The sequence below is a fragment of the Excalfactoria chinensis genome, chromosome 18 (assembly GCF_039878825.1).
Source record: "Excalfactoria chinensis isolate bCotChi1 chromosome 18, bCotChi1.hap2, whole genome shotgun sequence".
Classification (NCBI taxonomy): domain Eukaryota; kingdom Metazoa; phylum Chordata; class Aves; order Galliformes; family Phasianidae; genus Excalfactoria; species Excalfactoria chinensis.
Genome location: NC_092842.1, coordinates 3475203 through 3502769, shown reverse-complemented (window position 1 = coordinate 3502769; position 27567 = coordinate 3475203). Strand labels below are relative to the sequence as shown.

The 27567-nt window shown below is 51.0% G+C and overlaps 1 protein-coding gene across 1 annotated transcript in view; it reads left to right on the top strand.

Annotated features, from left to right (window-relative positions):
* The first annotated feature begins 22752 nt into the window (after window positions 1-22752).
* The window catches only part of MEGF9 (multiple EGF like domains 9), a 28937-nt gene continuing 24122 nt past the window's right edge, over window positions 22753-27567 (top strand). Inside the window, exon 1 of the mRNA XM_072352782.1 lies at window positions 22753-23158. Within this exon, the coding sequence (XP_072208883.1) occupies window positions 22879-23158 (280 nt within the window). The 5' untranslated portion in view covers window positions 22753-22878. The remainder of the gene's footprint in view (window positions 23159-27567) is intronic.

The window sequence follows — 27567 nt, the reverse complement described above, 5'->3', positions numbered from 1 at the left end:
TAGTAGCTTGTGGTAGTAATGGTGATGGGAGGACAGCTGGACTAGATGATCTTGTAGGTCCTTTCCAACCTTGAGAAATGGCAAGCTGCTGCCTCTGGTTGTTTCCTGCCTGGACATCTCCTTCCATCACTGTGCTGTTCTTGAGCAGCTTACCTTGCTGATCCACTTTGCTTCCAGTCCCACAACAGATGGTCTCAAGACCCTCAACAAAACAAAGTCTATAAGGCAGTACTATTTAGCTGCATTTCTTCAGACAACAAGCGAGTCAACACAGCCATCTCCCATGTGAGAAAAAGGAGCCTGAACTCGAGGTCTTGCAAAAGCACAGGTCCATCACCTAAAGGACGACTTTTAGATGCCCTCCACTGCTCTGGCATGGCACAACAGCTGGAGGTGGCAATGGGATTTGCACCAGCCATCCCCCCTTCCTACCGCTCCGTGGCCAATAAGAACATTTATTTTCAGGTGGCTGAACACCCTGATGCAGAGCTCACCCCCCAAAAACCCATCTCCTCTCCTAGCACTAATTTCCCATGTGCCCTTCCTGGGCTGCTCTGTCTTCTAATCTACTTCTCAGAGACCTTTAAATATATATATATATATATAATTTTAAATTCCAACCAGATTCTTGGACTTGGCAGACAAACCGTGAGTCCCATAAGAGTCATATTTTCTTTGAAAGCCCCTGAATGAAGCCTTTATTAAAAACTTCATTAATATGGCTACCTATATGCCTGCTCCCCACTTCCTGTTCAAAATCCAAACAGATTCTCCACACAGAAAGACCTTTGAAATTTGCCTATTTACTTCCCCCAAACAGTGAGAGTGTTACTGAGGAGTTTGTGGTAGAGTCAGTCCACGCGTGCGTTGTCCTGTTGGAGCTTAGAAAAGATGAAGTCTTCTATTCATTGGAGACAGGGAGGGGGGTGGGGAGGGGTGGGGAAGAAGAAATAGATGCAAGAGGGAAGCACATAAAGCCATGGAGATCAGGGCTCGGGAGTTCTGTACTTTGGCTTTGTGCCACTGACTGAATTTGGTCCATTTTCGCAATTAGATTATATGACAGTAAGGAGTCATTACACAGCACTGTGTCTACAAGGGTGTTAAGGCTCTTCCTGGCAGCAATAGTCAAAATTAGTAAAAGAGCTGTTTCAAAAGTATCAGAGGTTGTATTTCACCCCCCCACCCCCCCCATACACACACCATTCTGCTGCATTCAGCAGCAGATGCCCATGCCCAGCTCTCAACACAAGCCAACCACTGAGCCCCAACTGGTACCCCCAGAAACCAAGTCCTGCTCCCACCACAGCCACAGGGTGAGCTCCCCTTGCTGAGAAGTGTGTTGGAACTGAGCTGGGATGCAGAGGAAGGAGGACATACCAGAGGAAAGCAGTGATCCGACCTCTTGTAACATTGCCATCTTTAAAGTCAGCTCCTTTCAGGGTCTCTACGTTATCAAAGTTTGAACAACAGCAATTAGCTACAGCCAGAAAAGGTCAACGTGCAGACACCAGGCTGGATAAGGGAGAGACAGCCGGACAGTGGGAGCAGCCATCTGGGATGCAGTCCCAGCTCTGTCATTTACCATGCTTTCAATTTCCCTTCTCCAGCACAAGGCCAAAAGATACGTAACTCTTCGTGAAGAGCTCTGCAAACTACAGCCTACATGCCATGCAAGTAATCCCTCTGAAGGCTACTTAAATGTCTAAAATTATTTGTACTTTAAATACATCACAGGGAAAACAGTTAGTACAAGAGGAAGGTAGTTAAATCTTCCAGACTTTTACATACACCTTGTAAAACAGTCTGCAGGTTGAGCAGCCAGGTGTGCACATTTGCAGGACATGCACAGAAGCTTAAGACCTCCACTTCCATTTTGTTAGAGCCAACACGACCCAAGGACGACACTCAAGAACAACACATCCCACACCCGGAGTTCTCATCTCCTTTGACCAGGAACAATTCATGGATGGCTTTAGAACTTCTTTGATCAGAACAGTCCAAATGATTGAACTACTGAATGTAGTGCAGGCTCGTGTATTTGGGCAGGTGCCTGGAAGCGGACACCAATTTAATCTTCATTTTAAAGGGCTTAAAGATGGAGGATGTTTTCAGCGTGTCAACAAGACTTGAGGGATCATCTCATTTTAAACTGGGCTGTTTTAATTAAAAGGTGGCAAGCAAAGTAAAACAAAATAGGGAAGAAAATCCATGCAAGTTTTCCAGTAAAGAATCAGATCTCACGTTACAAGTTGCGTGACCTCTCCTTCCAAAGAAACACCAAAACATTTCTGAACGAAGCCCAAAGCATGATTACAGCTTCCCATGAGAAATGTCAGCTTGTTGAGGTCTCTCTGCTCCTCACCAGGCAGAGTTCCCAGGCACAACACATCCCTCACACCACCACCACGAGGGGCTCCCACAAAGCAGGGACACATTGGGGGGAGCACTCAGCTCAAGCGAGATACCCTGCTGATGAGCAGCAAGAGCACAATGCAAAGCAATACAGAGGAAATGGAATCTTCTGGATATGAGATATGCCTCCAAGAAGAAAAAAAAAAAACCCATTGGGAAGGAGGACATTTTCCAACCAGTTCTTGTTTTCAGTTTATTTGTCAAGGATAGTTGCAGCCCACTCCAATTTAGTTTGCGTACATAATCAGAATTGCATCAGATTTTGGCTGCAGCGGAGGGATGCAGAGTGTCTGTTTCGACACCATGCAGGGAGAGCTGCCTCTCACCCTCTCATCCCACTGCTTCAACCAATCCACCACGTGGCTTAAGCTAGCTTTGCACCATGTGGCTGGGTAAGAGTTCCTGGGGAGGGCTGCAGGCCCACCATGCACAGCTCTCATCCACCCTCAGCACTGGGGGAGCCCACTTCCATTCCCAGGACTTCTGGATCATTAATGATGTTTCTACATCACAACATGAAGGAAGAAGTTTGTTTCTTAGCAGCTGGACAGCAGCCCAGTCTTCTTCCTCACGAATCACAGGATGGCATGAGTTGGAAGGGATCTCCAAGATCATCCAGTTCCAATTCCTGCCATGGGCTGGCTGGCCTCAGTCCCATCCATGTCCTTGGGCACCCACAGCTCTGAGCAGCATTGCCAAGACCTCATTACCCTCTGAATGAAATACTTCCTTCCTAATATCTGATTTAAGCGTCTCCTCTTTTAGTTTAAAACTACCCCTCCTTGTCCTATGACTCTCTCTGTGTGAAAAGCCATTCTCCCTCCCGTTTACGAGCTCCCTTCAAGTACTATAAGGCCACAATACTGTCTCCCCAGGGCCCCACAGAATTACAGAAGGACAACAGCTGTTGGAAATGGCCCCAAAGATCCTTTTCTATCATATCTGTAATGTTAAGGACTGCATTGGAAGATGCTTTTAAATTTGATCAGAAAACCCCCTTGGAACACAGGTTTCAACATGTAGCACTCCCATATCAGAGTACCAAATGACCTACACACACCACACATGCTTTGCCCCAGCATTTGGGATGGGAAATAAAACACAGCAGATTCATACTGCTTCCATTCGGGATAAACGTTCAGTTTCTAATGGGAACCCACAGCGATGAGAGAGAAAACTCCAGTGCTATCTAATGCTTTGAAAGGATTGAAGGGCGCTGACATCTCAGCAGAGAGCATGAGAAGGGTAAATACCCACATGCAGCACAGCCAAGGATCATTGTTTAAAAGCACCCAACAGAACAAATAAAATGCTCAAAGCTTAAGAAGTTTGTGGGTGTTTTTTTTTCTTCCTCCTCCTTTTTTTTTTGCAGAGGGGAAAGGAAGAAACATCTGTGGGAAGTATTTATGAGACATATAATGCACCTCACATAGCACCCTAAGGGCCATCTTCAGAGTGGAAAATAAAGCTTCCATACTAGGAGTTTGTTAACATTGTGGCAGGAATCGCATGCAAACACAAAAGCTCACTTGTTCTGTAATGACTCGCCGAGATAAGTGTCCCTTATCAGCAATACTGTTTTCTTTTGGAAAGGAAGGGGCTCTGTGCGTACAAGCAGGGGATGGAAGTCAATGAAAACAGAAGGCTGGAGAGGTCTGAATGGGTATTTTGTACTGTAATTCTAGCTTGGGGCTGCTTTCTTGGGTGTGGAAATATCAAACCCTGACCTCCCACTGACGGTCCTTGGCAGTGGGATAAGTCACTCATTTATTTTTACTCAGCCACAAAGCTGCTGTGTAACATGGCAAGGTCCTCACAACGCTACACTGGCCCAATACATCTCCCAGGCAAACAGCACCCAGCCCTCACATGCCCCTGCCCAAAATATCACTGAGCCTGAGCCCACAACCAGGTGAGCCCCACATCAGGCAGCTCTTTCAAATGGGGAAGAAAAGGGGATCTGTGCAGAAGAAAGTTGGGGTGGGAGAGGTAAAGGATACCACTGGCATCCTCTATTATAGCCAACAAAGCCCTTGCTAGCAGGGACCTTTGGTGGCACAGCTTTCCTGCTTATAACCTGGGAACCCAACATAGCCCAGGTTGAAATTAGTTGGAAGCATCACATTCACAGGGGAAGCAAAGTGTGCTATATAAAGTAGTCACAACGTTCTTCTAAATGAGAAGGGTTTGCAGATGAGTAGTGACCATCACTGATCTCAGATTCACTCAACAGGGAGGTGAGAGAGCTCTTTGGACCTCTCTGCTGCATCAGCAGGTGCAGTCTGAGGCCCTAATGGCTCTCCAAGTCATCCCAGTGTTAGACATGTAGGATGCAGACCCTGACAGACACCTCTGGTTTAAATAGAAGGAAAACAGTTTTCATCACCATCAACATATCAGTTAACACCTCGTCTTCCCACCAGAGTACAAGACTGGAGGAAACTTCCAGCATCACCCTGTCAGGTGACAGAAGCCAGCTTAATGCAGCCAAGTCAGCATGGATAATTGGCCAAGACACCATAGCCAAAATTTATCTCTCATCTGCAAGGCTGCCCAGCTCAGCCCCACTCTGCCTCCAGAGCAACCTGAGCTGGAGCATCCTCTGAGCCCATCCATCAGGACGCGACTTTCTTTGACCTGTGCCAAGTACAGCCAAAAACATTTCTGCTCATCCATTGCTAATTCTGCCACTAATACCCACACAGACTCTGTTCCATAAACAAGTCTGAAGCTAGACAGGGGGATCAAGGGATTTTGCAGGGTTCGTGTGCTTCAGCCAAAGAATGCTCCTTCACCACTGACTGTAGATAAGAAATTAGAAAATTGAGGAAAAAACAATCACCAAGAAGGCACTCAGGTGCATTGGAATGATTGGAGCTTGATGCAACTGTCGCCTTTAGACACATTTGCTTCTGACATAAATTGTGAACTTCTGAATCTAGAAGCCATGGAAAAGCAATCATGAAAGAAATGGGTTTTAAATGAGTAAAGGCAAGTTCCCTGAATTGGAGGCCCTCCTAACCAAGCCTAGAATGACTCTGTGAGAAAACTTGCAAGCAGAACAAACCAGATGCCCCCAGTGACCCCACATCCATCAGCCAGCTGGATGCCCACAGGGAGCAGCTGCCGGCTGGGGCAGGACAGGGGATGGGAGGAGGCTGTCAGACCTAACCAAGGTCTGCTGTGTGCTCAGCACTGACTGGTGCACGGTGGTGCTAAACATTAAAAGTCCATATACTTCTGGGCATCTCATTTAATTGCGTTTTATGGGCAAGCTTATGGAATTTGTTGGATAAACTGTGCAAAAGGAGGCTGACAGGAGGCTTTCTGTTGGCTGGCTGGCATGCAACAAGATGGCTTGTTGAGGCCTTCTGGCTATAAACCAGGAGCAACAAGAAACACAAGCTTTCTGGTGCAAACTTCCTCTCTTCAGTGTGACTTTGATGGTGAGAAATAAGGCTCCACAGTGCAGAGGTGACAGAGCGTGCTTATGCACTTGGAGGCAGGTGGTGGAGGAGCTGAAGGACGATGTGCAGGTATGCTAAAGTCACAGGCAGGAGTGCACAGTGCTGTCTTGGCTGGAAGCCTGCCAGGGCATCTCTGTCCATGCAATCACGGCATGGAATTAAAAGCTCAGGACATGAGAAGCATACAGGAATAAGCAAGCTTCTCTGTCTCCACATAGCTGGCATCTGTTTGGAGAGCTACCAGAGGCTGAGAAAGTTCATCTGAGTTAACTTATCAGCTCCTTACACTTATCTGTCTTGTCTCAGCTCCTTAAAACAAGACTTCATGGGAACCTTGAGAAGTTTGCTGAGTATCTGACATTGCAAAGAGACATTTCAGCAGATGCAGACAGCTCTAGTTTTTGCACAAAGCATTTTACTCAGCAAGACAAAACATTTGCGTTTTGCAGCCAGTTCTTGAGTGACAGCCAGTCTGCCCCCCCTCCCCTCAAGGTAGATTAACGTTGCCATGCTGAGTAAAAGCACAGGAGCCCAGGAGCTCTGGCCTTCTGAAGGAAGCTCAGGCATGGCTGAAAACCCATCAAACTGTGCTCTTGGAAAAGAACAAGACAGAGGCACTTTGTCACATCCTGAAGGGACCCGGAGAAGTTCCCAAACAAGTGCAAGGAGTTGCATCCTAGGCACTGCCTGCAGAAGACACCACTGTCACAGCACTGTGCTGAGCTCTGGTTCATCTCCTTATCACAAACTGATGTCTGATCCATTTCGCTCTACTCTTCCTCCAGCACAAAGTTGAGTCACTCATTTATGGAGGCCTTGCCAAAGCATTGGAGCCAAAGGGAACCCCACAGAAGCAGTGCTTTGGAGGGCTGTTGTCCCAGCACGCTGCTTAACCTGTCCCTTCTTTTCACAACAGGATAATACCTTCAACCCACACTCAGTTTGTGATTCATAGCAATGTTGGATGATTTGCTGCAAAATCAGAGCCCAAAAAGTATTCCCTCCTGCAATCCCTCAATGGACTGATCCCAAATACACATTTATACACACATGCACTTATCCATATTTTTAGGGAATCGCTCCGGATTTGGTTTTCATTTAGGAGGGATTATGTCAAGATCAAGCTGAAAGCCATCTTCCAGCATTCTTGAAACCCTTCCACTCTTCTGTTCCTTGCAACGTTTCTATGACCGTGCCCTACTCTATTGCTCAGTTCACTAATGAAGATACAAAACGGTCCTAAAACCAGGACGAAACTTCACCACACCATCTTATTTTTTACCACCTCAGAACCTGGGAGGTTTGAAGGACCTCCAACATGGTGATATTCACCAAAAAACAACGACTTGGAAAAACAAACTGCTGTACGCATACTGTGCCACGATGTGCTCCCCATTGCCTCTATAGTTATACTTTCTTTACCAGCTGTGCTCTGCTGCCCACCACCGTGCTCCTGCAGCACTACTTCCTCCTTAGTGCCAAGTGATGGATGCAGGCAGCCCGGCACGGTTGGATGCTTTCAGCTTGGTCTGCACACACCTGGGCACAAGCCAGAAGCACTCCCACATTTTCCTCTAGTTCCTAATCCCTCTCCCGCAATGAGGCTCAGCCCAAACCTCAGATGAACAGAAGGGCAGTTCACAACCACCTCCACCAACATTTAATCCTTATCATCTTCTTGCCTTGTGAAATGCATCAGGCCATTTTCGGCTGCTTCACCACCATCATTCTCCCACCTACGTCCTGCAGCACATACACAGCTCTCCACCCAGCCCTACTACAGTTACCATTCTCCATCTCTCTCCCTCCTGCCTCCCAGGAAACCTCCTCACATCACACTCCCAGTTGTGTTACGAGCCAGCAGCCTGCCCACAGCCACAGCTTACTGCCTCTACCTTGCTCCTCTATTAGACCTAAGCAGAACAGGGCTCCTAGCTCAGAAAGCGGGCCCCTCGCATTCTCTCACCCTGCTGAAATCCCAATTGAGCTCCATGTGCTCACAGCCTGGTTCCTGCAGCCCGTCCTCAGACTTGGCACACAGCCTCGCCTCAGTACGTATCTGCCCGCAATGGTGCCATTGAGATTTTGTTTAATCTGTTTGCTTTCCCAAAGTATTACCTCCTTCTGCATTTATCTTCTGGTTTTCTCATCCCCATCAAAGCAAAGCCACTCATCAAAGCACTCTCAAGGATCCATCAGACTGCCCAACCACAGGCTGCAGCAAAGCATACCCCCTTCCCACCCTCAAAGTCCTTGCAGCTCTGTCCTATGATATCTCAAGAGCCCTGAGAGCAGCCGGGCTGTCGGTGCCCCAAGGCCATCATGTCTCCCTGCAGCTCCCTGCCCTGCTTGCCCACACCTTATCACAGCCCATGGCAGTGTCAGGCTCAAGGGCAGACCATCGCTTTGCTCACCCATTCCCAGTGTGCACAGCAGCAGCACAGCAGCTAATCTACAGCTGAGGAAGATTTGTGCATCCCAACAACACCAAATTTCTTCCTTGCAAAGGAAAAACACCATTTCTTTTTTACGAGGCCAACTTTTACAGACCCTCCAGCTCTCGTTATGGAAAATAAGTGGAAACTCCTGGCAGGGGATTATAATTTTTGTTGTTTTTTTTCCCCCCCCCTCTTCCCTTCCCCCCCCCCCCAATATATGAGCAAAAGCATATATTATATTCTGCCTACATAGACTTTGCCAAACAAAATTGCTGATGCTTGCAGAACTATGGGACAGTTGTCCAAACGCCTGCCACTCTCTAGTCATAGACAGCCATGAATTGTCCCTCTTGCTGACAAGTTAATGTTGCATCATAAACTGCCCATATGAATTTCTGTTGCTCTAACACATGACTGAATTCAACACGTCAGGGGAAAAAGAAAAATGATGAATGGCCCCCGAGATTTGGATCTTTAAAGGAAAAAAAAAGAGCAGAAATTCAAAAGCCTGATGTTCTTGATTCTGAGGCTGGTAGGATTTACATCACGGTTAATAAGGAACAGGCTTCCTTCAGCAATTAGGTCATTAGATTATTCTATAGTCAAACGTAAAACGCGATCAGATGGAACCAGTAATGTCTAGGATATACAGACTAGACAACAGTGGCACCTCAAATGCATGCAGGGATTATTTCAAGGGAATCACGGTCTGACTTTCACATGTCTACAATTTTAGATGCTTTCGTATTCAGGGCAACATAGAAGAAGCAGAAAGGCCCTTTAAAAGGACTCAGAACTCATAGATATGGGATATCACAAAACGCTGTACATCTCAAAACAGAAAGCCTTGTGCTGCCCCAGGTGGCACAGCTCACAGGGTCTGTGCAGCTCAATGCCACCAGCCTGACTTAGCAAGGGATCGATGCAGAGAGACTGCAGGGAACAGATGCAAAGAAGCTAACAGAGATATCACCAAGTGGTACGTTCCTTCCCAGCTGCGTTTTTCAAGATCCCTGGCAGTGCTCAGAGAATCAATAGTTCCCAATGCTTGGGGATGCTTAGGTCACTTGGAAGAGAACAGCCTGCTTTGCCCACTTTCTCCTGAGAGCAACGGTGAGATTTAGCACCCAAATGAAACTGACCGAGTGGCTTTGTCATAACATAGACCAAGGTTGGGTGACAACAGGGCCAATATGAGACCTCATCCCCAGCAAGAGGCACAGGGGATGGTGCACATGGGGATCCCCATCACCACTGCTCCGGACACAGGACTTTTTCCTCATTTTACCTTTAAAGAGTCTCTCCTGATTCCCAATGAGCAGCAGAAGGTCAGTAAATAGAACCTGTGCTAGCACTGGAACACAAACCCAGCCTGTGTGGGGTTGTTGTTTTTCTATTAATGAAGTGCTCTCTACTGAGGCCTTTCTGTTCCCTCCAGTCTCCAGACCAGGACCCCAAGCTTTGGCCAAGCCTCTGCTCCTAACACTTCTATATTTTCTTAAATGGACTGAGAAGTTCTTTCATAAAGTTCACCTGGGGGAAAAGCACTTTTGTGCTGAGCTGCAGGCAAGTTTTCAGCTCAGCACTTGCTCACACCCCCACCTTATGACAATGCCTGGGCCCCCAAGAAGCAAAGATGCACACAGAACTCCTTTCTATGAAGTTCCTTGCCCATACAGGGCTGCTAGGGGTCCTTCCCACAGCATGAATGTGAGATGCTCCATCTGCTGACTGCATGGAGCCTCCTCCAGCCTGGCAATGACCATCTTAGAAACAAACAATTTAAGACCGGTGCTTCAAACTTGGGTTATTCCACACGATAACTGGTCTCCTATCAGAAGGACAGGAGGGGTGGGCATAGATGAGAACTGCTATGCTTAGAGCTCCGGAAACCATCCTTACAGCCACCCCTATGTGGGCTCTGTTGCTGTGTGACAGTTACCAGCATAGGGGAGGCTTCAGCTATTTGGGCTTTAGCCTCGGTGCAGAGGAATCCCATGAACCAGAAGCAGAGCTCAGCACAGAGGTGGAGCCTGTCTGAGAACTGGCACCAATGCTTCACTGGGCTGAGGGATTTTGGTTTTCATGTGCTCCATTTTTCCAACCCAAAAAAAGATGAATTTTTCCACAGGACCAGATGCTTCTCTTGAAAGATTTCTTTGAGTAGAAACGCCAAATTCTCCATCAGGAAACTGTTCTGAGGGAAGCATTTTCAACAAGCCCTGCTCAAGGTCTATTTCAGGTCTGGCCCTCCCTGGCCTGAGTTAGTTATTTTAACTCATCGTGGTGTGTAATTCCTGCCATTACACACCTCTGCATGGAGAGTGCCTCCGTTCTGACTGTGCTCCTGCCACCATCCCAACAAGTCCTTCCCCACCAACCCAGCCATTTAAACCAGTCTGAAGGTCCTTTCTGCTTACCCTCACCCATTACCAGAGCAATGCTTTCCATGTCACGAGAGTTTAAATCCACTGCTCTCTACTCCCCGTGCCATCGTGTCTTTTCTACATGGGATGGGGCTCACACCATTCTGGCTGCATGAAAACCTCAAGTTTGTCACTGCTCCAAGTCGTGCAGCAACGTCATCCCAACAAGTTCTGCCTGAAAAACGTGTTTCATTCCTTTATTTTTAGTAGTTTTTGCTGCTTCTGGTGTTGGCAGACATCAAGGAAAAGAGCAGAGCCCCCATATAGAACACAGCAGCCCCTGCATTGATCCACATGGCAGGGAAACATCCAGCACAAATGGAGCCAATGCCAACAAAACGCTTCCTACAGAGCATCAGCATGGCTGTAAACACCTCCAGCACACACTGCCACCAACCCCACTCTGTGCACGGAGGTTTGTGGCTACATTTTCCAACCCTGTCATCCTTCCCCAGAGCTCCTACAGCATCTCCCAGGCTTGAGGATTTGCAGCCTTGGGTTGCCCTCTCGTGGTGCAGCTCAAGTGAGGTACTGCAGCAAGATGCAACAACACCCAGCATCTCCTGCAGCCCCCCCAGGAGATGCAGCTCTTTGCATCGTGCATTCAGACCTACTGACACGAACCCCTTTTTAGTCACCTTCCTGCACTCCTTCAGGCTGGCAGATGGAGTGTGCTGTGCTGAGATCGACACAAAAACATTCTCCTACTCCACGCTGGTATTCATAGAAACAATTAAAAGATCAGTGTGTAAGGGGATTGGATTGCCAATAAAATCTCGAGCCAAAAAAGCTATTTAAAGTTTGCTTAAAAAGAAAATAAATATCAAAGCAGTCCAGGCTTTGCCAAGGACCGAACCATGCAGTTATTCTTGTCCCTCCACAAGCAAGTCCTGAGAAACACTGGACCCCTTTGGAGCAAGAATGAAAGTCACACCACAAAGAAAGATGACTTGTATTCACTTTGATCCTTTCCAGTTGCAAAGACACTTCATCTTTTATTGGGCTGGCTCTATGTTTCAAACTAAGGTTTGCTTTTAAAATGAGAGCATTGTTCTTTTCACTCAGCAGGCAAGAAGCACAGGCAAAAAAAAAAGCAAACAAAACCTCACACAACAGTAAGTGCAACAATGTCACAGTTTAATGCAAGACACCCGGTGAACAAACAACTTACAAGGGCTATGGTTGGGTAGCTAAGATAGTTCCTACAAGTGATGCAGCCTCCAGGTAACTGAAACCTACTTCAGTCAACTGCAGTAAAGAGCCCAGAGCTGCATGGGCTGGGATGCACAGGAGGTAAACCCAAAAGGTTTAGTAGCTGCTTCTGGCCTTGAAATCAGCAAATAGCATTTCAGAAAGGCTGCTGACCTGAGGGAATCAATGGGATGGATGGCTCGGACCTAAGAGCTGATCCATCTTTTAGCCAGCACATCCCCAAGCACTTCAGAAACCATCAGTGCTACAGATTGCTCCCAGACTCCAAGTAGAAGAAGCAGCAGCACGTTGTGAAGGCTGACTCGGAGTAAGAGTCCTCTGCTGCCATCTGCAGTGCACGTGGTAAAAGCACACGCAGAAAAGCCCGGTGCACCTCGTATGCTGGCAGACACCGCACGTGCTCTGCAAGTTACACGAACACACATGCCATTTGCTACAGAGGGTCAGTTTGCATGCTGTTTCCTTGCAGTGATCTCCCTAAGCAGCTCCTGCTATCACTGCTGGGGTCTCTGAATGGGGAAGACATCACCCAGCACTCTCTGGCAACCACAGAACTGAGCAACCAGCAGGACACAGGTGGCCTTTTTTCAGAGCTTCATTCATTAATCAACCAAATGAGGCACCACAATGAGTCACGTGCGTGTTCAAATCAGAGCTTCAGTCTCTTCACATTAAGATGCTTCAGTGCACCTGGAGCATCACCCAGGCTCAGCAACTTCCCTTCATCTGGACAGGCAGGAAGCAACACACAGCACTGCTTTACTCCCTTGGTTGTTATCCATCAAGACATTCACCCAAAGCAGGGATAAAAAGAAAAACAAATACCAAATCCTCAACAGTATCTGGTTCTTTACATTCACTACAAGGATTTAGCAGCTTCCAGGGGCTTCCAACACCTTGAGGCTGAGCTCCTGCTGTAGGGACACAAGTCCCCCAGCTCCTAGGTCTGTAGGGACCTCTCTGTTCACCTTCAAGGTTTACCTTCACTGCTGCAACAGGTCAAAACTCTACAAAGCAAACACACCCCACAAAGCAGGTACACGTGCTGGGGAGCAGCTGCATGAGCTCTTCCACTGCTCCTAAATCCCCAGCAGGGTGGTAGGGCTTTGAACACCCATCCATCAAGACCTCTAAGCCCACTCAAATCCTTGTTCCCTCCTCACTTGCACTGGGGAAGAGACACCACCGGTACCTGCAGGAGCAACCTCAGTCCTATGGGCTCAAACCTCTGCCTTTCCTTCCAGCCCTGAAAACATGCTTTGGCCAAGTTCTCGTTATAGCAGAACATTACCTAGATGGGAAGGAGACCTCCCCATTATCATTTGCCCCACTTAAAGAGGTCACACCACATGGCTCTGGACAGGAAGACTGCCCAATTTGGGTTGTGATGAGCAACATTTCAGAGGGCATTTTTACCCTTAGTTCTTCAAAAAACAGTATAGTAGAACAGCTTGAGCAGGAAGAACCCTTAAAGGCCCCTGGTCCAACATCCTGCAATGAACAGAGCTCCATCAGGTGCTCAGAACCCCATCCAGTCTCCATCACAAACAGCCCACACAGCCAGCAGCACAACTGAGGGGCTGGCAGAGAAAAAGGAGCTTAGAAACAACTCAAGTTTGCATCTTTGCTATCAGTTCAGTCTCAACTTAATGCCTACCCGCTCATTCAGCATCAAGGATTTTTATAAGGTAAATAAACACATGTTAACAAAATACAGGAAACAGAGGAGCCTTTTTTCTACCCTAAGCAGCCCTCGTCCCCACTGGGTGCCACCCAACCTTACAACTGAGAGCTGGAGATAGATGCTCCCCAAGGCCAGGACAACGCTCTGACCTCCAGCCCCTGCTTACAGGGTTGTATCCACCCCAATAGCAGCACACATCGCCCCATCTCACCTTGTGTCACAGCAGCCACGTGCCTCCTCCTCCGGCAAGCCTGCTCACATGGCCCAGCAGTGAAACTAAAAGAGCCAAGCTTCCCAACAGCACCTCCTAGAGCACATCTCACCCTGCGTGTGCTCAAGAACAAGTGCTAACCCAGCTGGTGGCAATTCAGATCTCAGCGCAGCTTTGCAATCCAGGGCACCTGTGTCAATCCCGGCACCATCTGCTCTCCCTCCTGCCTACCCCAAACACCAGTTGGTTTGTTTTTTTATCATTCTCCCAGGTGTTTCCCATTGTTGCACCTTCTGCTACACAGGGTGTGCCAAGGAGGTCAGCAGTGCTCCAAACCTGAATGCCTGGGGGCTGCAAAGAGTGCTCTGTTTGCAAATCTCCATTTCTTTGCGGTGCTGAGCTCCCTTGGCCCTTAATAGCAATAAAATAGTTTGCAACAGGAAAGGAGCTTTCATAAGAGAGCAGAGCTCAAGCAGAGAGCTGCAGGGTTTCACCTGACACTGGTGTTCCTGTGTGGCTGTTTTGGAAGGGAACCAGACAAGAGCTCACTGGAGGGGATCCTGAGAGGACCTCTCCATCCATGTGCATAGAGGGAGCATGGCACAGGAGATGCCATTGCTGCTGCCTGCCCTATCAGAAAGCAGGACCCAACATACCTGCTAGTCCCTCTTCTTCCAAGCTCTCCTGTGACTCTATGGGCTGGACTGATGCGTGAACCATCATCTGAAGCCCCTGTCCCCAGGTTTCCCTTTTTCTCCAGTTTCTGGCCTCAGCCCACCTTGCCCACATCAAGCAGACGGTGCCCAGAGCCTCGTGCAGGGAGTGCTGTTGGCCCAAATGAAGCGTAATGTGCCGGGTTGTCCCTAACAATGGGGTCCTCTGTTTGGTTTTCCCATGAGGGTTATTATAGCCAGCGTTTATCTTGGACTGGGGCCAAAACATGCATTAGTGCTCCTCATCCTGTGGGTTTCTGCACGCAGCTCAAACGAGCAGAGGGGCTCACAGACACGGAGCTGAGGTGGGGGAGAGGTTCTCAGGGCATTGCAGCCTTCGTCCTGTATGTGCTCATATGGAGAAGGTGTGGGCTGGCCCCATTCAAACCCATCCATGTCCTGCTGGCTGTAGGGCAGTGCTTACCATGCAATGCCAGTGGGGGACTCCCAAGTGAAAGCAACAGATTCCTGCTGTCCTGGGATAAGGGAGGTGCCATGGTGATGTAGGAGTGTGCCTCCATACCAGGCAGCATGTGTGCCAGCTCCTTGCTTCCCTCAGAGAGACCCAGCACAGCTCAGGCAACACTGATGCCCCAAAACCTTCTCTCTTTCTGCCTCCAGATGTGTTGCTCTGTAGAAGTTACTACTGCCCCTATCAGTGACTTCATTCAGGAGAAGACCTCAAATTGCTTTTCACAGCCTCAGCAGGGCATGGGGCAGCAACAAGCACAGCTCATGGGGACCACAAGCCCAACTGGGTGTCTGAATGCCAGTTACTCCACATCATGGAATTAGAGAACCATAGAATGGCCTGGGTTTCAAGGCACCACAGTGCTTATCCAGTTCCAACCCCCTGCTGTGTGCAGGGTCACCAACCAGCAGAGCAGGCTGCCCAGAGCCACATCAACCTGGCCTTGAATGCCTGCAGGAAGGGGGCATCCACAGCCTCCTTGGGCAACCTGTTCCAGTGTGTCACCACACCGAGCCTCCACTTCCACATCTGCCATTATACCACAACTCCACTGGCCCACCAGGCACCCAGGGAAGCCATTGGGCACTCTGGAGCACACAGATGAGTTCTGTGCATGCCCTCATGTGCCTGGCAGTGCAGCAGCACATCCCCGGCTGAGCTCTGAACAGCACACAGCATGCATCTGCTCCCTCTGCCGGGCTGTAATTAGGAAACAATATTATTAAAACCCATTCCCATCTCCGCTTTCCTTTCATCTCCCCTCCTTCTTGTTGTTCCTCTATTCTCCTCACTCCACAGGCTGTGGTCTTTGGACTGCATGCTGATGAGCTCTTGTTTGGTCTAATCGGCAGCGCTTGTTAACAGGGCTGTTAGTGCAGTTTCCAACCACCTGCTCTGCATTTGCTTCCCCAGAGGCCTGACGGCAAAGCACACTCAGCTCTGTCCCAGAGCTCCTTTCTGCAATGTCACAGGGGTTATTGCTGCTTCCTGGCTGAGATGCTTGAAGGTACCAGCCTCTCCTTGGATGCCTCCTGGCTGGATGTGGCTCTGGGCAGCCTGGTCTGGTGGTTGGTGACCCTGCACACAGCAGAGGGTTGGAACTGGATGAGAACTGTGGTCCTTTGCAACTCAGGCCATTCTGTGACTCTGCAGCAGATGATGTAGGCTGGATTTTGGAGGTCTCTCTCATTTTGGTGCCTCATTTTGGTGACAGGGAGCTTGGAGGTGTGGGGGGGTTTGCCAGGAGGTGTGGAAAGCAATTTGCCGAGCACAGTGATGGCTTTGAACCTAGCAACTTGCAGACAATGGCGGTCTTTTACATGCTAATAGATAGCATTGTTCCTCAAATGTCTGATATTTATAGCAATGTAATATCTGTGTGCAAAAGCAGCCAGCGAGGGGCACGACTTCCCAACCCGAGCGCAGAGGAAGCAAAGGGATGGAACAGGAATTAATATAGGAGATTTGTAACTAAATTTCACTCTAGGTTTCCTCCGATTGCTGACATTTCCTTCCTGTATTTCACAACTGATGAGCGCCCTGAAAGGCAATTCACACACACACACACACACACAAAAAGAAAAACCGGGGTAAATATAGAGGCAAACGGAGATGGGCTGTAAATCAGCAGCATCCACCTGGAGGCTTTGCTGGCTGCTCTCCAAAGGCAAAATCAGGGGCAGGCCTGAGCAGCCCTGCTTAATGTCAGGGAGAGACAGCAGGCTGGAATGGCTGCCCGGAGAAGATGTTTGCTTGAACTGGATGAATTATGAATCAACTTATTGATATTTATTATTGTTCTTAAGCAGTCTGTCTCGCTCCACATGTTAAGATGGATTTCAACCCTTCCTTATTATGTCTAATAAGTGCTTACGTCCAGATGTGAAACGAGGAGACCTTTCTCCAGGGGATGACACTTAAATCACAGTGTGTCCAGCACTGTGTCCTCCCTCTGGCTGCATCCCCTGTTCTGGGCATGGGGCCCATTCCCAAATCCCCATTCCCTGGGGCAGACTGTCCTGGTCCCTCTTGCTGTGGCCATAGGGCTGCAGTGAGGTAGGTACTCATCTATGTGAGTCAAAAGCTTCATACATATGGAGTGTGTTTGTATTACAATAAATGAACCCTCAAGCAAGGGCAGAAGGACCGCAGTGTTCTGTACTAATGGCCTTGGCTTCCTAAACCCTTGGAGGCACTGAGGGATGTGGTTGGTGGGGGTGGGTTGATAGTTGGACTTGATGATCTTAGTGCCCTTTTCCAACCTTAATGATTGCACGGGTCTAAGTGGCTGCCCAGAGGTGGTCATGGCTGAGCTGAGAGATGCCCAGGCGTGCAGTGGTGCCTGGGGCAGGAGATGGGGATCACAATCTCTTGTCCACCTGCCCACCACACCACTTGTTTACATGGATCCAACACCTTGCAGGCAGCATGCAGAGCCCTAAAACCTGGACTTGGTGCAGCTCAGAAGGGACGGTGATGAGGTGAGGTGCAGGTAGAGGAGGAGGAAGAGCACAGAGCTGGCACCTGACCCCTATTCTGAGTGACTCCTTCTGAGACATCGCTGCTGTATTCCCAAAGGACAGGAGGACCAGGGGAGCAGCCAGCCTTACATTCCTAACGTGAGTTCTTGGCTGAGACAGGAGCAAAAATGTTGCCATGATGTCTACTGAACAAATATGTGCTACTGTTGCCTGCGTTTGTCTTTGCAGTTCTGGAGGAGATGCAGATGGCCCTTTAAATACTTGCAAGGCCTGCAACTTTTCCAGAGTGGTGTTTGTTTTTTTTTCCCCCTTTTTTTCAAGCTACTTGACTCCCTGCTGCAATGAATATTACCCAATGGGGGGAATGCAAAGCAAAGCTTTCATATTATTCACACAAACAAAAATGTACATGGAAAGACAGGAAAGAAATGGGCTCCAGGACAGCAATGGGGCAGAAATGGGACCCAGGAACCTGGCTGGGCAGAGGATGTGTGATGCAGCAGCAGTGTGTCTCCTTCTGACCCTGATACGGTGTTTGGGTATAGGGATGGATGTGGCACTGTGATGTAGGATTGGATGCAGTCTTGAAGTGTTTCCATTTCCACACGCTCCCATTGCCCCAACAGAACAAGAGCTCCATCCCTCTGCTTTTCCAAGGCCCTATTTAGATGAGAGCTGTGCTTCTGCTCTTTGCAGGCAGCACAGGCGAGATGCCGTGGGCACATCACCATGGATATTCCCCACATAGGCACAGCCGTGCCGAGCTGCACATTGCAGGGAGCCCAATTCATGTAACTTCACGTCAGGCAGTGTGAAACACCTGCATGGCCCTCCTGGCTGAATGCAGCGCTCAGGCATGCAGCCAGCCAACGTGCAGCCTTTGAATTCAACACCTTCCCTCACCTCCAAGTCTACAAAGGCTTTGTTTGGCTGCGGTCAGCCCAATTTCTACTCCATAAATCCTCCTACCCTTGCCAGTACTGATATTTCACTAAACCAAAGCAAAATTGCTGCCTTTTTGCCTCCCTTTGCACAATACCGTGGTGCTGAGTCTGGAGCTGAGCCTGCAGCTGGGGACTTAGGGGGCTTCCAGGGTTCTCTTTCCTTCCCCATACTGATATGTGTTTTATTGAGGTGATGGACACAACGAGGAAACACGTTGCCAAGGCAATGGGAAGAAAAAGCAAGCCTCGTATTAGAGATTTCTTCTTCAGCAGAGCCTGGAGGGGATGGGGGGAGTCAACAACACAAGTTACTGTTGTCTCCAGTGGAAGGCTCTGAGGGGCACTGAGCACCCCATGCTGTTAACCCTGGGGATTATTATCCACAATGGAGCGATTTTTGTCTCTGTTCTGCATTTTTAGAGGGGCTTCTTTGTGCAGTCAGTCCTTTATCCTTGCAACAGCACTGATCCAGACCCCACGGTTTGGGAGGTGCTGTGCTGTGTGTGGGGCTCAGGAGGGTGTGATGTGCAATGTGCCTGCACTGAGCAAGCAGATGTTGCACAGCTGTGTGCTGGATGGAGGAGCACTGTGGTGCTGCAGCCACCAGCTGCCAACCCCCTGCCCCCCCCCCACCCCATCACCCCGTCTGCAGAGAATTCAGCCATTTCCCAGCAGAAAACATCCCAGCTGGGAACCTTCCTCCCATAAAAGCAGCATTTCCTATTGAGGAAGCACCTGTGTTACAGGGCAAGGCAGTGGACCAAGGAGGGGGTAATTTAGGCCAGCTTTTCCTCTATGGAGCCCCAGTGGGGCTGTAGCGAAGCAGCAGAAGCAGCATTTCTATAGGATCTTACTGGTGACGGGTGAATCTTCAGCCAAAAAGGCAGAATTTCACTCTTGGATGTGTGAGAGGGGAAACTGTGTGCAGGAGCTGAGAGGATTTTGCACTTTATGGGCCTGGAGAGACTGATTGGGAATTCTGCAACCAGTTCAGGTGTCTGCGTTTAATGGGGGGTGCTGGAGGGTGTTGAAAAGAGCCGCAGAAATGATGGAAGGGCTGGAGAAGCAGCCGTGGATGGGGAGAACTTACAGAGCTCCATCTGTTTGTGTGATTAAAAGAGGGTTGAGAGGTGACTTGATGACAGCGTATAAATAGCTGATGGAGGAGCAGGCTGGGTGCTGCAGGGCCTGCAGTCTAACGGGGGGGGGGGGGGGGAACACAAACGGGTGGCTGGAAGCGAGGGCCAGACAGAGTCAAAGTGGAAATAAATCACCACCGTTGTTAAAAAGAGAACAAAACCAGGTCTGATGTTTTGGAGCAAATCCAAAGGGAAATGGTCTTGAAACAAAACCTGGGGGCTTTTGTGGAAGGTGTGCATTGGTGACAGCAGCCAGCTGGTGCACAGCGGTGCAGAAGATGCCCCATGTGGGCATCGCTGGGTTAAGGGCTGTGAGGACTCATTGCCTTGCAGTGCCATTGGGAAGGTGTGATGCTGCAGCTCTCCGTGGCCAGAATGAGCCCCAGGCTCCGTACAGGCCCACAGGGTTCCATTACCGCAGGCACACGTGGAAAAACAGTCAGACACAGAAAGCTTTGTTTCACTCAGGCGGCCCCACCGAAGCCTGCCCTGCATCCCAGGCACTAATGCGCTTTCAGCATTCAATGACAAACCCCAGCCTTGGGCTGAAAGGCAAAACTCGTGTCTGTGGCAGAAAGCTGCAGAGATAGAGAGTGTTAATCCCTGGTAGCACATTCGAGGACTTGCCTGCACGATCCACCATCAAACAAGGGGAGGATTTGCTGCTCTCTTCTGTGGATGTGCAGTAGGGAAACTCTCCCTCCCTGCTATACGGGGCTGCACCATGACAAGCATGGTCACCTCCATCCAGAGCTCTGAGAGTTCTTCTTTCTCTGGGAGCTTTTGGGTGGATTTGGAGGTGAAAGCACAATACAAAGTGCTACGAGATTCTGAGCAACCTGAGTCAGCAGTGCAGAGCTGTTCCAACCCAACCTCCCAGCGAGCAGCGAGAAATGCATGCGGCACTCAGATTTATTCAGTCTTTTTCCACGTGTAAGACCGTTTTTTGATGTGAAAAGGAGCTTAGCTTTCCACGTGCATGACCTTCATGTACCCAAAGTCAAGGCGCTGTTTAAACGCATGCCCAACTGGGACCCATGGGGATGATTTAAAAGATGGTCAGTGTGCATATGGGATAATGAAACAGCTCACCCAAGAAGGGCAGCATAGAGAATGTGCTGCTGTCCCTGTGGTCAGTGTGGGGCTCTGCTGGCAGGATGGAGGGCAGGATGGGTCCTGCTGGTCCCTGCTGTGGCTGTGTGCATGTTGGGGCGCAATGGGAGCTGTGCAGCACAATGCTGCTTTGGAAATGGAGTCAGTGGTAAAATCTGGTTACTCCTGCATTGCAATTAACGACAGTTAAAAAGAATAAAGGAGGTTTTGGATCATGAGTTCTAGTGGGTATCAGAATTAACATCTCATTGAATTATCAAAGCTTTCCAGAGGTGGGTGGTGGGGAGAGGCTTGGGGCTTGCAAATAGGTCAGAGAACGCCGGTTGTTAAACAGCTCCTGGGAACTTTCCAGCGGGGAAGGAAATCTTGCTGATGTGATGGAATAGGAACAACCTCAGGGGGATGCTGAGACTCTCCCAACCTGAGCTCGGTCCCGAGGACGCACCGTTCTCGTTTTCTATTTGCAGACCGAACGCAGAAATGAGGCTGTGCCCGTCCGGAACGACGCGAGAAGCACCGCTGGGTGTCGGGGCGCTTCGTTTCGAGCTGCTTCGGTCTCGGGGCTGCGTGCAGTGCTTGCAACCCTCACTGATAGCAGCAGGGGGAGCGGCGAGCTCTGCAGCCCGGCACGGCCGGCACTGCCCGTGGGGAGCGCCCCGGGCATCGCAGCGCTAGTGGATCTCAGCGTGCGGTGGGAGCATCGCCGGGGCTCTGAGACACGAATAGAGCTGGGGCGTTTCCTTTCCCGAGGGAAACGGCACGGAATAGCTGCTGGGGGATGATTATTACATTATCAGGCCTGAATAAAGCCCCGTTCATATCTGAGAAGGGAATGGATATGAGGGGAAGAGTGGTGAATTACCGAGCAGCAATTCGCCCCCAGCAGCTGTGTTGCCCTTGCAGACAAACCCAAAATAAGGTGGAATAAGAGAAGGGCTCACAGCCTGGATCAGCAGCGAAGGTGGGGCTGCCTGATCCCGGGGGGGTGTTTGTCACCTCCTGTATGAAAGAGATGCAAAGCCAACACCTGCCTGTCACTGAGGGTGACACACAGAGCGTGGTGACACACAGGAACAGGTTGCCCAAGGAGGCTGTGGATGCCCCATCCCTGCAGGCATTCAAGGCCAGGCTGGATGTGGCTCTGGGCAGCCTGGGTGCCCCATCCATGTTGGTGCCCAGGGCTGGGGGCTGGAAATGGGTGATACCTTCCAACCAACACCATTCTGTGACTCTACGATGCCAATGATGCAGAGCAGTGGTTGCTCTCTGGTCCTGTCCGGCCCTGCAAGCTGTCACAGCACCATGAGCAGCCACGTGCAGTAATGCTGATAAGCACAGTCCTATTACACAGCACCGGGCTCACAGCGCATCCCTGTGCCACATGTTAATGATTAACATCTGTATCACTGCACGTCTATGACGGGGCAAAGTCACTCCTGGGCTGGGACCCGCAGCTTTGTCACCCCATGGCTGTCACTATGTGGGGAGGGGGGAGCACAGGGAGCTGTATGCTGGGTGGGAGCATAGAACAGTGCGAGGGGGCTGCGGGGACAGCCCTTATCACTGCTGGGTTATGGGGGGGGAGGGGTCGTTTGAATGAAAGGTGTGAAAATATGAGCAGTTATTTATATGGATATCTAACAATATAGATATAACGAGGTATAGAGAACAAACGACGAGGTAAAACGCTGCGCTGTGAAATGTGGGAAGGCAGGAACAGGCCACATAAAGGCATAAGACAGATACAAAGCCGCAGACACGCTGTACGGCACCATAATGAAGCCCACCCGGCAGCGCGGGGCGGGGCGCTCCGCACAATGCCGCACGGCCGAGCCTCACCTCTTGGCCCCGCCCCTTTCCCCGCCCCCTCCCGCATCTCCTCCCCTCGGATTGGCTGCGCGTCGAGGGGCGTGTCCCAAAGGTAGCGTCACGCGCGGCGGGCGCTGCGCTGATTGGTTGCGGTGGTGAGAGGCGGGGCGGGCGCGGCGCTGTCAGCGGGGCCGGGGCGCGCCGGGTGCCGCCTGCGGGCGTTGGGCAGCGGTGCGGCATGGCCGGCTGAGCGGGGCGGGAGCCGCCGCCTCCCGGCGCCGCCGCTCGGTGAGCAGCCGCCCAACGAGGAGAGCGACGGGATGGAGGAGTGAATGGCGGAGCGCCGCGCCGCACCATGAGGCGCCGGGCTCGGACCGCGCCCGGGCTCGTCCTGTTCTGTCTCGCCGCCCTGCTGGCCGCCGTCGTTACCGGGCTGCCCCCCCCCGGCTCCGCGCCGCCCCCCGAGCCCGGCAGCGGCAGCGGCGGCCCCTCCGAGAGCAGCCCCGCACCGACCGCGCGGCCACGCGGCCCCACGGCCCGGCCCGGCCCCGCACCGCCACCGCCCTCGGAGCCGCCCCGGGAGGAAGCGGAGGAGGAGGAGGAGAAGGAGGAGGAGGCGGCCGCGGGCCCCACAGGTGAGCGCCGCGAGGTACCCGTGGTCCCGGAGAGCTGCTGCTTGCCTTTGCTTGCTTTATTTCTCTATAGGTGTTAATTTTTGCTCCTTGCCGGGGGTCGCTGAGAGCCGCCCCGCGGCTGAACAACGGCTCTTGGCGTTCCCGGCTGCTCCCTCCTGCAGCCCTCAATGCTTTTCGTTTCTACATCGCCGTTCTGGTCTTTATTTTCTCCCGGAGAAAGAAGGGATGCAGATGGGAGATGCCGGCAGCTGGAGGAGGGCTTGGGGTCCCGGGCAGCAAAACCCCGCGGTGCTGCCACGGCTGAGGTTGGACCCAGCAGGAACCCAGCGGGCTGCCACCCCTCCCTGCCCATTGCTCTGCCTATTCCTGGTTCGGTTCCTCTGCCCCCATTGCTGTGTGGGGATGGGCGCTGTGGTGGCACTGGGATGCCCGTGTGTGGGTGGCAGCAGGTGCTGATCCCTGCTTGCTCTCTGCCCCTTAGTGCGAGCGGGGTGGGAGCACGTGGGCTGGTGATGCCTTCGTGAAGCCTCAGTTTGTTGGGCTGTTTGTGGTTCTTTAGCTGGATGGGGTCGGGCCTTATTGGGTGCTGTGATGTGTCAGGGCTGTTTTGGGGGCCTGGTGGTGTGGAGCTGCTCCCTGGGTTTGGCCATGCCCAATGGCACCTAATGGGGGGGGGTTTCCCAGCTCACATGGAGCTGAAGGGCTGCTGAAGGCAATGGGATCCACGGGTCAGTTACTGGCCTTCTTGGCTTCCGTGCCTTCAGTGCTGCTTTGTATCCTTTATTGTATGAAGCGAATGGGCCTCACAGCCATCAGAAAGAATTCCTTTAACGCTGATAGTGTTATTCCTGGTAAGGAATTGGTGTGCCAGTCTTCTCAATGCTACCGAGACTGAAATCCTGCCATCACTGTGTTGTTCTCACTCTGATTTTCAGAAGCCCTTCAGTCCCTGCCCGGTTTTGTTTTCTTCCCCCTTTCCCAGCTTCACAGTGTTTATTTTTCTTGCCGATCCTGTTAAAATCCCGGATTTTCTTTTTTTTTTGAAGAGAAGCAAATTGCTAATCCTCCTGTTTGTTTGTGGAGGTGGGCTTAGGAGCGTGCCCTGCCTTATCCATACAGCACCCAGTGCTCCCTGTGTGCACAGAGCTGGGGTGGCCTCACACTGCAGGGACATGCAATCAGCACGGCCCTGCTTGGGCTGTCCTTGCATGGGGAACAAAACCCCTCTGTCTGCTCCTTCCTGCAGGGTGCTTTGTGCATGAGGGTCTCTCTGGGAAAGCAGCACTTGGAGCAAGGAAGGTTGCAGGTGTCTTGCACCCTGCTGGGGTGCTGCTGAGGTTTGCTGGCTGCAGCCCATGGCTGGGATGCTCTCGGCACAGGTGTGGAAGGTGCAGCTGCATGACATGGAGGGCTGTGCCCAGATCCCAGGGGGAACAGGAGCTCCCAGGTTTGGATGTGGCTCAGTGTAGTTGCTGGGACAGCTGGGTTTCTGGATGGCACATTTTGGTTTTGATTAAGGACGTGGAAATCAAGTTACAGACGTGAAGGGTCGTGGTAAGGAGGATGCTTATGTTACTTGGGATGAGTATGGGAGCAGCCAGGGCAGAGCTTTACTTCAATTGAGGAATGTATTATAGGGATTTACCTTGAGCTTACAATGCAGGGATGTTGCCTGTGTCTCACTTGCCTTCCTCCTGCCTCCACGCTGCTGTGCCTGAGTCACTCTTGAATCAGATGCTGCCAACGGTCCTGACTCAAGAGTTTTGGGCTTAGCAGTGCTATTGGGAGGACCTACGGAGTACCCAGAGTCTCACGTATTAGCTTCTTTGTGCAGTGTTAGGCTTTGCCTTTTTTTCCTTTGGGACAAACGCTGCACTGCTGAGCTGCCAGGTGGGAAACACAGAGTGTGAGATGGAAGAGCTGGAGTGGGACTGTGCTGCAATGAGCTGCTTACTGTGACAGCAGGCTCTGCCAAGGGGAGCTGGGGGCATCCAGGGGACGTCCCAAGGAGCTGTGGGCAGCGGAGCACAGAAGGAGCCGTCCCTGAGGAACGGAGACGCTCCAGCCTGCTGAAGTCAGGGGAGGGATTTCAGAGTGTTTTTGCTCTATAAATACCCGGGATAAGTCATCGTGCTGCTTCTAATATTTGCAGCCGATGCCAGCGGGCTGGTGGGGTGTGCTGCTGCAGCTCCTGGTGCTCCCGAGAGCGGAGATGGGCTGTGTGAGGCATCTGCTGGCATTGGAGCTGAAGCTGTGCCGGGAGCAGAGCAGGGATTTCTCCTGCAGCCATCTGGCCTGGACGGCTCCTTCTGCTGCACCTCTGACAAGTGCTTAAAATAAACCCCCAAACTGCCGGGATGCTGAAGTGTTGTGCAGCACTCAGGCTGCAGCTGAGGCTTCTCAATGAGGCAAGGACATGAGCTCTCTTTGGGGACTGCAGACATCGGGCTCCATGGGGCTGCCTTGTGTAAGGGGAAGTGGGGCCAAGGCTGGAACTGGTGCTGGGTGGTTGGTGGGATGTTAACATGGTGTACAGCCTGGGGGGAGGATTGCAGCCTCGCCATCTGCCTTGCCTTGGGAGCTCATGTGGCTTTGTAGCACCCCAGGAGAACCCCTGTTAAACTGCCTGCAGTCCAGGGTTTGTGCTTCACAGGAAATTATCTGCTTTCCTTCTTCCCTCCCCCCTTCCCCAACAAATTTAATTTGACTTTCAGTCGGGTCAGATTGGAATAACGTGGCTGCATGCTGGTTATTGCATTGCTTCTGGCTGTGTTCAAGCTCAAGGGCCCTGCACTATGGTGCTGCCCTGTGGGCAATGTGGGCCAGTCCAGGTCCTATAGTGAGAGCAGAGCCAGCACTGCTGCTTGTCCCCTGCTGTGCAAGGGGCTCCACATCCCAAGGGATGCTCAGGTCATGTGCAGAGCATCGCTATCAGGACAGGCTTTGGAGCACTCATCCATGTTACTTGGGATGGATGTGGGGTCACTACTCCTGCATGGGTCCCGCTTCCAGGCAGGTGTCATTGAGGAGCTCCTGGTGCTGCATGGACTCCTGCTAAGGCTCTGCTGCTTGAAGGGGGATTTGCTGAGCACCTGCTGTATGAATTAGAATTTGCTTTGTAAATGTAACCAGTTCAGAGCCTCAGCAGGAGAGGCGGTTGTTTGCTCTTTGCATGGATGAGGATAAACAGTGAAACCCCCGAGGTTTTCCTCTTGATGCAGACCGGCCTTGAAACCAGAGAGAAGCCCGAGCTGCTCCTTTTTTTTTTAACCATTTTTAATTCACTCTCCCCACGTCCTTATAAATAAGCCAGCAGAAACATGACAAGGCAGGCATCCCTGCTATTTATAGCTCGTGCTGCTCCGCACGCTTGCTTTAAAAATCAGCCGGCTAAATGGCTCTGCAGCCCATCAGCTCAAGACTTCATGACACAGGCATTCTGCATGCAGCGAGGCCTGCGTGCATCTCAAGCTGCGTGGCACCCCTCGGCTGGGGGGAGCCCCATGTCCTGACCCTGCATCCCTGCTGTGGTTATCATTGCCCAGCACCAAAACAGCACTGGGGGATGCTCCTGGTTGGGTTGGTGCCCTCTGAAATGAAATGAAACCCCCAGGTTTCATTTTTATCCTTATTTTTCCCCCTTTTATTCCATTCTGGGGCTACGTTGACCCTTTATTGCCTTGCTTTTGGCTTCATGGCATCACCTGTGTAATTAAGGCTGCGGGAAGCCCTCACCCGTTTAACTGGTCGTGCCACTTCTCAGATGGATCTGCTTTATTCCCGGTGAATTACCCTGCTGCACTTTTCAGGCAGCTTTACTGTATTTTGACTGACTGGCTGCCTATATTAACTGATAGTGCTGCTTGGGCTGCTTTGATCCCGTATTATATATGGAAATGATGGCACATAACTCCGCGTAGCTGATTAATGCCGCATGTATCTTTAATGCGCGAGTTCTGCTGTTTGATCTGTGCTAAATGATAATTCTCTGATGTGTTCCCTGGGTTCATTTCGGCTGCTTATGAAAAGGATATTGAAATGGACTGTTTGTTTTGTTGCTTTTCCCTCCCCCCTGGTAGTTCTCCAGCTCTCACACTGCTTTTCCCCAAGCTCTGCTGGTAGCACGTGGAGCGCTTCTGGTTTAGCACCATTCGAGTGCTTCCTTAGTGGCAATGCTGTGGGTTTGTGGCTGTGTTTGGGGGATGTTCTGGGAGGACTCTGGCCTTGGAGGTGATGCTTTGTCCTTCCTGCTGCTGTGACTCAAGCCCAGAGGCACCTCATTGGGGTTGAAACCAGCTGGAATGGGGTGGATGCAATGCATGTTTCCTGTAGGCTGTCACAGGTTGGTTGGGGCTCCTTGATATTAAGAGAATGACTTTAATTGCTGCTTGACCCGCAGCTTCCTCCCC